This window comes from Leptonychotes weddellii, chromosome 2 (assembly GCF_054177405.1).
Source record: "Leptonychotes weddellii isolate Sample4059 chromosome 2, ASM5417740v2, whole genome shotgun sequence".
Taxonomy (NCBI): domain Eukaryota; kingdom Metazoa; phylum Chordata; class Mammalia; order Carnivora; family Phocidae; genus Leptonychotes; species Leptonychotes weddellii.
In genome coordinates, this window is record NC_138370.1 from 172,651,215 (window position 1) to 172,663,305 (window position 12,091).

At 45.4% G+C, this 12,091-nt stretch overlaps 1 protein-coding gene across 1 annotated transcript in view; it reads right to left on the reverse strand.

Moving 5' to 3' along the window:
• OTOP1 (otopetrin 1) overlaps positions 1–12,091 on the reverse strand; it is a 34,610-nt gene that overhangs the window by 16,328 nt on the left and 6,191 nt on the right. Inside the window, exons 2-3 of the mRNA XM_081813093.1 lie at positions 6,514–6,650; positions 2,494–2,552 (exon numbers count right to left, since the gene is read on the reverse strand). Of these exons, the coding sequence (XP_081669219.1) occupies positions 2,494–2,552; positions 6,514–6,650 (196 nt within the window). The remainder of the gene's footprint in view (positions 1–2,493; positions 2,553–6,513; positions 6,651–12,091) is intronic.

Genomic DNA, 12,091 nt, shown 5'->3' on the forward strand with positions numbered 1-12,091 from the left:
TACCAACAAAAAGTATTAGTGAGATATCTTACATTCTGTTTGTCATCCTAGTCTCTGAAATCTGGTGTGTATTTTATACTTCCCGCACATCTGGGTTGGAAGTAGCCCCAGCTCAAGGGCTCAGTGGCCCCAGGTGGCTGGTGGCTGCTATCCTGAGCGGCGAGGATGTGGAAAGCAAAGCCAAAGACCCTTTTGCGCCTGGAGGGAAATGGGCCCAATGTCCTGAGGCTGTTACTACATAAGTGACAAAAGCAAAGAGAGAGACCCCACCAGCAAAGCCAGAGGGCCTCTGCGGTCACAGCAACACGTGAAAATCACAGTGGGTTTAAAGTCAACAATCATAAAAAAAATCATTTAAAAAAAGCTATAAAGTCAACATCCAGAGTCTTGGTTTTCTCACCTGCTAAATGATGATGAGATGCTCAATGCACATCTGTTGAAAATATCTCGCCCTTGACCCCAACAATTCTATTCTAGGACTTTAAGCCAAGCAAATCATCAGAGATGTTCAAAAATATGTTTGACCAGAGATGTTCATCACAGTATGATTTATAACAGCAACAAAACTTTCAGAAAGATTAAACATTCAGCAACAGCTGTTATGGACTGGCTTGTGTCCCCTCGAAAGTCCTCTGTCGAAGCTCTGACCCCCAATGTGACCATATTTGGAGAGCCTCTAAGGAGGTAATCAAGGGTAAGTGAGGTCACAATGGTGGGACCCTAATCCAGTAGGCCTGGTGTCCTTTGAAAGGGAGGAAGAGACAGCAGAGTTCGATCTCTCTCCCTGAGCACAGAGGCAAGGCCACGTGAGGCCACAGCAAGGAGGCAGGGTCTGCAGGCCACCGACACCAGCCCTGCTGCCACCTTGATCTTGGATTGCCAGCCTCCAGGACCGTTAGAGCCGCACGTTTGGGTGGCTCAGGCCTCCCCGTGCGCGGCGGTCTCTGACCAGCCCCAGCGGAGCACCACGGCAGGGGCTGCTGAGACCAACCCCAGGAGCGGCGCGCTGGGCAGGCGGGAGAGGCCATGGTGTAGACCCACACCACGGACGGGAGGGCAGGAGAACGAAAAAAATGAAAAGCAGCAGCAGAGCAAGAAGAAAAAGAAAAAAGGAATAAAAACAGTATCTATTCGTGGAAAAAAGCCTGGCAAGAAGCAGATCATAATCAACAGTAGTTACCGCTGGGTGGCGGGCATCTTAGTTCTTTTTGCTGGGTTCTCGGGGCCTGGACCGCGCTTGTCCCTGATTTGTCCCATTTGACAGCATTTGTCCATGCCCCTCCCCTGGAGGCGAAGCATCTGCGCCACTTCGGGCCCCTCCCTGCTGCCCCTTTCCCCCGCCCCCCGCCCCGCAGCAAGGGGCGTGGCTTCTCCCGTTAAGGCGGGGGTTAAAGATCACTGCCAAGGCCACCCCTGGGAGCTATGGCGGGGTGGGGGGGGGGGATAGCACGGGCTGCCAGTGCACAGCTCCTGGGACCTCCCACCACGTGCCTGGGATACCTGGGCCCATCATCCCTGCCTGGCAGCCGGCTCTGCGCACATTAGCAGCTCCCTAGATGCTTAACTGCTTGTTGAGGCTGAACTTTCTGCCTAAGGAGATCGGTGAAAGTTATTTCCATATAAATAGTCTATCAAAATAGTTCTATCCAGTGGTCATCCATAAATCAATCTTTTAAATACCTGTTGTCATTTCAAATGGTACTGGGAGTTGTCTGTTCCTCACGGATATAAGAGATCTTTCTAGGAAGCAAACGCTGATCCTTTGATGCGCTGGTACGTGTTCACCCAGGGCTTTCTTGCATGATAACAATACTTGCCGTCTTGTTAATTCACCCTTGTATCCTATAGGTTCTTTCTTTCTTTTTTTTTTTTTAAAGATTTTATTTATTTATTTGACAGAGAGAGAGACAGCGAGAGCAGGAACACAAGCAGGGGGAGTGGGAGAGGGAGAAGCAGGCTTCCCGCCGAGCAGGGACCCCAATGTGGGACTCGATCCCAGGACTCTGGGATCATGACCTAAGCCGAAGGCTGACGCTTAACGACTGAGCCACCCAGGCGCCCCCTATAGGTTCTTTCCCTTGAACCTCACAATTGCTGAGAGAAAGGGGACTGATATAATAACAGATCCCACCCTTCTGAGCACTTGTTACGCACCAGGCACACGCTTTAGATCCATTACTTCATTCAGTCCTCAGAGGTTGGCTCTACTATTATTTCCATTTACAGATGAGGAAAACCGAGGATCATAAAGGAAAGTGTCTCAGATGGCAGCGTGGGAACTGAAACCGCACATCGTCCTACTTCCAGGGCCGTCCCCAGGAAGAGGTGGATGGTGCAGGGTCTCCTTCCCAGGCCACAAGTGAGGGCTTTGCTTGTCGGGATGGAGGAGAGAGTTGGTCTCATATTTACAACCCAAGATCGATGGCCGCAATGAGTTTGTTTGCTCTACACGTGCACCAAATTCAACAGTAAAGCAATTCCCATGTTTTTTACCTTTCCAGGGTTTTGAAAGACTGGATGACATCCTTTGCATGCCCCCAAAGAAAATACACCTAGGAAGTAAAGGAAGAAAAGAAAGATGCATCAGTGAAAACCATCGTTATATTTGCACCCTGAGAAGCTATGCAACTTGCAGAAACAGAATGGGAAGATGTTGGGGACCTCAGTGACCTCCCATCCCAGATTCATCTCAGGTGTCAGTGCCATCCCCCAGTGGGGACTGTGCTCCAGGAGCCTGGGGTGAGAACCGAGTGAGGCTTCCAGGTTTGGGAGGAAGAGCTTCTAGGACAGGTTGAAGCTGTCAGAGGGGATGGGGCTTGGGGAGTGGCAGCCTGCCTGTCATGAGCCCCCTTATCCCGATTCTATCACCTGTGTTAGGCTTCCTCCAAGAACTATCCACCGAACAGTTCCTACGCCAGTGGCCTGACACCAAATTTTGAGTGCTTTAAATGAAGAGCAGAGTGAATCAGGCTGGCGCTTCATTTCCGTGTGCCGTGCACCACCCAGGCCCCTGGCCAAACAGCCATAAGCTGCAGCACAGGGCTGGCGCCCGTGGGGGAGGCTGGTGTGGGACCTGTGCGCAAATCCTCAGGCAAGTCAGGGTACCTTTCTCCAGGTGTTTTCCCTTGCACGAAACAGGGATGATAACGGAACCTACCTTGGACGGTATTATGATCCGTTAAATAAGATTATCCATGTCAAGTACTTAGAACAGCGCTCAGAGTGGGCGCATTTTCAGTAAACGCTCTTCACTGGCAACTTACTCCCCATTAGCTGAATGCCTCCCACATGCCTGCTATTATTTGAGCTCCTAAAACATTTTGGGGTTTATTTCACACGCAGACACACATTGAGCACCCACCACATACCAAACACTGCTGGGCACTTTATAAATTTGTCTCATTCAATCTTCATTGTGCAATTAAGTGCTATCAAAAGAAAATCGGCACAAAAGAAAATTCACTGACACATCCTCTCTTTTCCACGTTGTTCTGCCTAAGACTTACTGGCTGCTCTGAAAACACTTTTCAGGGGACGGGTCCTGAAACATCTGGCAACTTCAAATTCCGATAGCAGTGACTCCTGGTGAGACTTTCAGCCCAACAATAGGGAAGCAGTTCGTTAGAGGATTTATCAATGATTTCCAAATTAGACAGCTACTTCACTGATACTTTCATAAAGACTACATAGCAACACAAAAAGAGTTTATAATTTTTTAAGTGAAACTTCAGAATAGAAAATGCTGCCCCTTCTCTGTAAAAACGTCCACAAGAACGTATACACTGGAGTACAAGGAAGGAAAAGAACACAGAAACAGCAACATATGTTTCAGTTAGTGGGCTTACAGACACATTGTTATTCTATTTTCCAATTTTTTCTGGTTGATTATGTTTTTAAAATAAATATCTTTTAATGACCATGGAATCCAGCAATCCCACTTCTGGGTATACATCCAAAGGAATTGAAAGCAGGGTCTCAAAAAGATATTTGCACGCCCATGTTTATAGCAGCATTAATCACAATAGCCAAAAGGTAGAAGCGACCCAGGTGTCCATCTATGGAGGAATAAACAGAATGTGGTCCATCCATACAATGGAATATTGCTCAGCCTTAAACAGGACGGAAATCCTGGCACCTGCTACATCATGGATAAACCCTGAAGACAATACAGTCAGTGAAACACAGCCAGTCACTAGGTACCCCTTATGTGGGGTACCTAGAGTAGTCGAATTCATAGAGACAGGAAACAGATTAGTAGGTACCAGGGGCTGGGGGAAGAGGGAATCACTAGTTAGTGTTTAACAGGGACAGAGTTTTAATTTTGCAAGATGAAAGAGTTTTAGAGATGGGTTGCACAGCAGTGTGAATATACTTAACACTACTGAACTGTAGCTAAGACAGCAAATTTTATGTTTTAAAATAAATACCATATTGCTTTAAAATAGTGTCTTTCATTCCCCAGCCATCTAGTATAGCAAAGGCATGTAGTAAGTGACCACTAGGTACAGAATGCTTGATTAATTGGCTGATAAAATGCCTTAAATCCGGAAGCCAGAGATCTGCAACCCACCAAGTAGCAGAGTGATATTTTGAAAACTCACATTTGTCCAGGTATTCCTCTGCCTAAAGCCTTCAATGGCTCCCCATTGCCCTCAGGATAAAGTTCAAGCTCCTGAGTGGCTGTCAGCCTTGGCCAAGTGCTCACTGTAAGTGCTTTATACACAGCAGCTCCTTTAATCCTCACAACAACCCCGAGAAGTAGGCCCTTTACAGATGAGACCGTGAGGCCCAGAGAGGGTAAGTAATTTGCCAGAGCTCACATTGCTGGTATGAGCCAGGGCCAGGTCGTCTGACCAGAGTCCACGCTCATAAGCCCTACACCAAACCATGGCCCTGTCTGTGTCCGGTGCCCTAGCCCGCTTCCCCCCACAGACCCACATGTCTTCTCTCCGGCATGCAGGAAGACCATACATCCCCCAAGTGTCCTCTTTTAATGTCTCTGACACACCACACCCCTCTTTCCTTGACAGCTCTGGGGCTCTTCCTGGCAAAAACTACCCCTCACCCCAAAGCTGGCGAGAGTCCTCCCTGGGGCTCCTTCATCACTGGGAGACTTTGGTCAAAGCATGGAGCCTCCATGTTTTCACTGTTCATGTTTATGAATTTCTCCCCATCTGACTGACAACTCCGTAGGGCTCAGAACACAGCTCTTCACCCTTGCACTCCCAGTCCTGGGAACAGTATTTGCTGGGTTCAGAGTGAAGGCAGGAAGGCAGGAAGGCAGGAAGACAGGGAGGAAGGGAGGAAGGGAGGAAGGAAGGGAGGAAGGGAGGAAGGAAGGAAGGAAGGAAGGAAGGAAGGAAGGAAGGAAGGAAGGAAGGAAGGAAGGAAGGAAGGAAGGGAGAGACTGGAGGGAGGGAAGGAAGTTATTTCTTTCTGGTCTCACTAAGGCTCTCCACATTGTCACTGGTATCACTATAAGACTCTGTCACCATGGGATTTGACTCCCCTGAAATAAATAGCCAATAAATGAATTGCTGGTGTTTCCAGGACAAAATACCATAGACTGGGTGGCTTAAAACAACAAAAATGTATTTGCTCACACTCCGAGAGGCCAGAAGCCCAAGATCAAGGTGTGGGCGGGGTTGGTTGCTCCTGAGGCCTCCCCCGCCGGCTTGTGGATGGCTGTCTTCCTCCAGCGTCCTCACGTGGTCTTCCTTCTCTGTAAGTCTGTGTCCTAATCCCCTCTTCTTATAAAGACACCAACTCTATTTTTTTTTTTTAAGATTTTATTTATTCATTTGACAGAGAGAGAGATAGCGAGAGCAGGAACACAAGCAGGGGGAGTGGGAGAGGGACAAACAGGCCTCCCGCCGAGCAGGGAGCCCGATGCGGGGCTCGATCCCAGGACCCTGGGACCATGACCTGAGTCGAAGGCAGACGCTTAACGACTGAGCCACCCAGGCGCCCGACACCAACTCTATTTGATCAGGGCCTCCCATATGACCTCATTCAACCTTAATTACCTCCATAAAGACCCTATCTCCAAATACAATGCTTCAGTGACCCAGAGGAGTGATCATAACGGCACAGGGTTTCTTTTGGGGGTGACGAAGATGTTCTAAGATTGATTGTGGTGATGGTTGCACAACCCCATGAATATACAAACCACTGACTTGTACACTTTAGAGGGGTAAATTGTATGGTATGTGAGTTACAGCTCAATAAAACTCAGTGAAATATATTCAAATTCCCCCCAAGCCTTTGCTGGTAGACTCAAGCTTGGCAAAATTTCCTGACTCTCCATTACAAGTTCTGCCTCACAGGATTCCCACAAAGACAGCCAAGGGGACACAGAGACCCATTTTACAGTGGAGGCAGCTGAAGGACTGAGCCTCAGAGAAGGATCCAAGCCCACCTCGTGCTGCCCACCCAATGCATCCCATTTCATACACACCCTGGGATGCACTTAACAGGAGCCGACGTAACATAAATAAACATCGTAGGGTTTACCTGCAACAGAGTATGTACTGCGTGTGTGACAGGAAAGACTCCTTCAGTGGCTGATAAACACTCAGAAAATCCAACGAAGTACCCAATTTTAAGGCATCCCAGGATGATGGTAATGGCCGCAAACAATGTGATACTACCTAAATTGGGGGTGTGGGGGGAGAGCATAGAAACATACACATATAAGTGTTGATATGCACAGATGTCATTTCCAAATAAACCACATTAAACCCTCACATACACAGTCAAATGACTGACGAGGCTGCCAAGACCATTCAGGGAGGAGAGGGCAATCATTCCAACAAAGGGTGCTTGGGAGAGTAGCTATCCAATCACAGAAGGATGAAGTTTACCTTACCGTACATGACATACAGAAATTAACTCCAAATAAATCAAAGACTTGAATGTAAAACCTAACATTATAAAACTCTTAGAAGAAAACGTAGAGGAAAATTTTTACAATGTTGGACTGGGCAGTGATTTATTGGATATGACACCAAACACGCAAGCAACCAAAATTAAGATGGATACACTGGACTACATCAAAATGAAAAAGCTTTTGGGTATCAGAGGACACTAGCAGCCCACAGAAGGGAAGAAAATATTTGCAAACCTATATCTGATAAGGTGTTAGTAACAAGAATCTATAAACAGCTATAATTCAACAAACAACCAATAAAAAAAAACAATTAAAAATGAGCAAAGGATTTGAATAGCTATTTCTCCAAGAAAGACATAAATGGCTAATTAACACATGCAAAGATGCTCAGCATCACTCACCCTCAGGGAAATGCAAATCGAAACCACAATGAGATAGCACCTCACAGCTATTAGGATGGCCGCTATCAAAAAAAAAAAAAGAAAGAAAGAAAGAAAAGAAAAGAGAAATAGGAGAGAGAAAGAAAGGAAAGAAGAAAAAATAAGTCACAAATGTTAGCGTTGGAGAAATGGGAACCCGTGTGCACTGCTGATGGGAATGTAAAATGGTGCAGCCACTTTGGAAAACAGAATGGCTGTTTCTCAAAAAATTAAAAGCAGTATTTCCACATGATCCAGAAATACAACTTTGGGGTATATCCCCCAAAAGATCAAAAGCAGGGACACAAAAGGCTATTGGTACATCCATGTTCATGGCAGCATTATTCACAACAGCCAAGAGATGGAAGCAACTCAAGTGTCCATTGACAGATGAAGGGATCAACAAAATGTGGTCCATCCAGACAATGGAATATTATCCAGCCTCAGGAAGGGAGGCCATTCCGACCCAGGCTACAACACAGGTGGAACCTGTGAGGACATTATACCTAGTGAAATAAGCCAGTCATAAAAAGACAAATATCATATGATTCCACTTATCTGAGGTTCCTCAGAATAGTTAAATTCATAGAGACAGAAATAAGAGTGCTGGGTGCCAGGGGCTGGGGGGCGGGGAGAATGGTCAGTTGTGTAACAGGTACAGAGTTTTAGTTTTGCAGGATCAAAGACCTCTGGATATAAATTGTCCTAATGTCAACGTACTTAATGCTACTGAACAGTACCTTTACAAACAATTAAGTCAGTAAACTTTATGTTATGTATATATGTGTATATATACACAATTAATTAGATATACACAATTAATTAATAAGACAGTATTATGTCCTGTTTATCATTGTTCCCACCCAATGAATATCCCGGGTCTGACAAATGATATACATCCAACAAAGACTGGCCAAATAAACAGAAGGCCTCTAGAAGCTTCTCCCCAAAAAAGATCAGTCTAAGAGTGTCACTGCTATGCTCAAAAATCTCAGTTCTCTAGTTTGAAAATCCTGCTCTCCAGAGAATAAAGAGGAGGGGCATACGGGTATTCAGGAACTCTCTGTACTACCCTTGCAACCCTTCAGTAAATCTAAAAATTTCCAAAATATAAAGTATCTTTTTAAAACTGATAGGAAGGGGAGGTCCATAATAATGGCATGGAAAGGGTCCACTCTAGGGAAAGTAAACAAAGGAAGCATCCTTTGATGGTGTATCCGGCATGGTTTCGACCAAACAATAAAAACGAACAAAAAATATGCATATGAAAAAAAAGACTGGAAAGGAACATGCAAAATACATTAAAAAGAAACTTGTAACAAATAAAAATATTAGCAAGAGAAACACAGTGATCCTAGAGACTTGATCAACATCAAAGTTCCTAATCCTTTTCCTGGGCCAACGTTGACGGCCATTCACACGTTCTCTCCCACGAATGGGAGGAAACTGGATCGTGTGTGACATGCATTGCAGTGAGAGAGAGAGAGAACAGACTCATAAGACTGAGCTATAACATTACAGCTCCAGCCCAAGAAGCCTCCCGCGAAAAGTAATTCAATCGCCTGGCTCCTTTCCATTGCTCAAAGCCTTATAGAAACAACTCTAAGTCACATTTTTCTCTTCCATCCTGGAAAGCCCCAGTGAAATAAAAAACTTAGTAAGAGTGGAGATTCAATCCCAGGGCTTTGAAATGGTTTGACAAATGCACAGTTCGTTTTGGTTACAAAGGAAATAGCAAAAGGAGGTGAGGCAGCCTGGCTGGTGTGGCAAGAACCCAGGCTGTGGTTCTGGGGACCTGGGCACTGGTCCAGGCTGTGCCACGGATGTCATGTGTGAGCTCAGGCGAGTCACTTCCCTGCTCCTAGCCTCAGTTTCCCCAACTAGAAGATGAGACGGTCCCCAGCACTGGTTCTCAAACTTGAACACGCATCAGAATCACCTGGAGGGCTTGTTAAAACACAGATGGCGGGGTTCCACCCCCAGAGTATCTGATTCCATAGGTTTGGGTGGAGCCCCCGCATTTGTATCTCTAACAAGTTCCCAGGTGGGGCTGACACTGTTGATCTGGGACCCCGCCTTGAGAACCACTGGTCTAGAACATCCCAGTCGCTGACATTTCAAGAGGTATGATAGATACATCATACACTTTCTCATAGTCTTGAAGTCCTTCTTTCCTTTATCCATCCATTTATTTTTACAACAAATATTTAGGGGACTCCTACAATGCATGTGGCATTTTGCCGGGGGCTCACAGGTAAACAAACAAGATTGCTGGAGAAACAAAATACACATGTGTAATATTGTATAAAATTGGGGTGTGCGCAAAAATATAGAGGTGCAAGCTGGCGCCAGACTTCTCATCTGCAGCATGGGAAACCAGAAGCCAGTGGAAGAGCGACTAGAGTCCACTTCAAGGGAAGGACTGCAGCTCAAGAACCCAATTTCCAGCCAAGATGCCGCCTGCTTGTCAGGGCAAAAGACGGAAAGAGATTTGAAGATAGGCAAAATATAATTCATTCAACAACTATTTGTTGAGCACCAACTATGGTCCAGCCACTGTCCCAGGCACTGGAGACATAAAAAGGGCAAATAAAATAAAGTGTCTGCCCTCGGTGAGTTTAACATTCTACTGGGGAAGACAGAGAGTAGAGGAGCGAGGAATGTCATCCACATGACTCCTCTGACAAAGGACTTTAGCCAAACAGCCAGTGAACTGGAGGAGAGTCCTCATAATTTGGGAAGATGAAAAGGAGAGGGAACAATGTTGAGCAATAAACTTATCAAAGGATTGGAGAGGATGATGGATGTATAATGGAAGGAGGGAGGGAGAGAGGATGTAAAATGGCAGGATGGATGGGAGGATGGGTGGGTGGGTGAATAGTCCAGTAGATATATAAATAAATTAATAGGAAAGAAAAACAGGATAAGAGAAACTAAATTCAAATGGATGAAGATAAACCCACTGGAGGGGCGCCTGGGTGGCTCAGTCAGTTAAACATCTGCCTTCGGCTCAGGTCATGATCTCGGGGTCCTGGAATTGAGCCCCACATTGTGCTCCCTGTTCTGCGGGGAGTCTGCTTCTCCCTCTCCCTCTGCAGCTCCCCCTGCATGTGCTCTCTCATTCTCTCTCAGATAAATAATAAATAAAAATCTTTAATGAAAAATTAAAAAGAGAGAGAAGCAAATGTTTTTCACAGATCTCATCAGTGGAGCAGAGAGTAAGTGGGGGGATCTTCGAGCGGGCAGCAATGTGCCTTGCTGGGGGAAATGTCTGGTATTTCTTTTGGGGGGCAGATAAGAATGGAGTAATATGCATCTGACGGTGAGAACGAAGAAAGGAAAGACAGTCATTAATTTAATAGAAAGACACAATAAGATATTCAAGTGCTCCAAAAAGCAAATGTGTGCAAAAGGAAAATGAAGGGAACGATATGTAAAAGAAATCATTATAATCATCATAAAGAAAAATGGGAACAAAGTCAAGTATATAAATCCTTACAGTAAACGAGAATGATCTAAATCTCCCATTAATTAGACAACAAGGATGGGAATATTGAATTAAAAACAAAACCTAACTATATCTCTTTTGTGAATCACACTTTCCACTTAGTGGCAATGGCAGAAAATCAAGGTGTGGACAGAGAGGCAATGCAACTGAAGGGAAGGCAGGAATAGCACTATCGAAGTCAGACCATATGGAATTTAAGTGAAATGGAATAAATAGGATAAAGAATCCCTTCACCTTTATCATCACACTTGAAAAAGAAGACCTAATGTATGAGGAAGATATAACAGTCCCTCGTGTGCCAAATAAAATAGTTTTTCCCTTGTATATTTACCTGCTACTTTATTTTTTTAAGATTTATTTTTTTTAAAGATTTTATTTATTTATTTGACAGAGACAGAGATAGCGAGAGCAGGAACACAAGCAGCGGGAGTGGGAGAGGGAGAAGCAGGCTTCCCCCCGAGGAGGGAGCCCGATGTGGGACTCGATCCCAGGACCCTGGGATCATGACCTGAGCCACCCAGGCGCCCTTAAGATTTATTTTAGAGAGAGAGCGCGCACGCAAGTGTGAGTGGGGGAGAGGGAGAGAAAGAATGTCAAGTAGACTCCCCGCTGAGCGCGAAACCTGATGTGGGGCTGGATCCCACAACCCTGAGATTACGACCTGAGCCGAAATCAAGAGTTCGACGCTTAAGTGACTGAGCCACCCAGATGCCCCTTATCTGCTACTTTAAAGAGGTAAAATGGAAGATTCCAGAACTAGACAGATCTAGCAGGACAAAACATAAGTAAGGGCACAGAAGAATTAAATCACACAACCAATAAACTTGGTTTTATAATATCCCTTTGCACACCTCAAAAAAAGAGTATATAATTTTGGATATCGATGGAATATCGACAAAAATCGAGTAAACTGCCTCCCTTATAGGGCTGTAGAGGAGATTAAATGAGTCACTATATGAAAAGCACCTAGAACAGTGCCTCGCCCATTGGAAATTCTATAAACAGATGTTATCATCATTATCATCACATCAACCACAAAGAAAAATTTAGTGAATTAGAACCAATTAGCAAGTTCCCCAGCCACATCACTTGAAACTAATCCTATAAGGTCTGGTGTTGGCAGAGCGAGACCCCTCGTCTGTGTTAGGCACCCAAATCCCCCCTAGGAGTCTGAAATCTTGAACTGCAGGCTCTTAGAGGTAGAAGTCCCACAAAGTCAGTCTACAATCCCCCATCTCATGCAAGAATGCTTCCCAGTGCATCATGAGTAGCGGC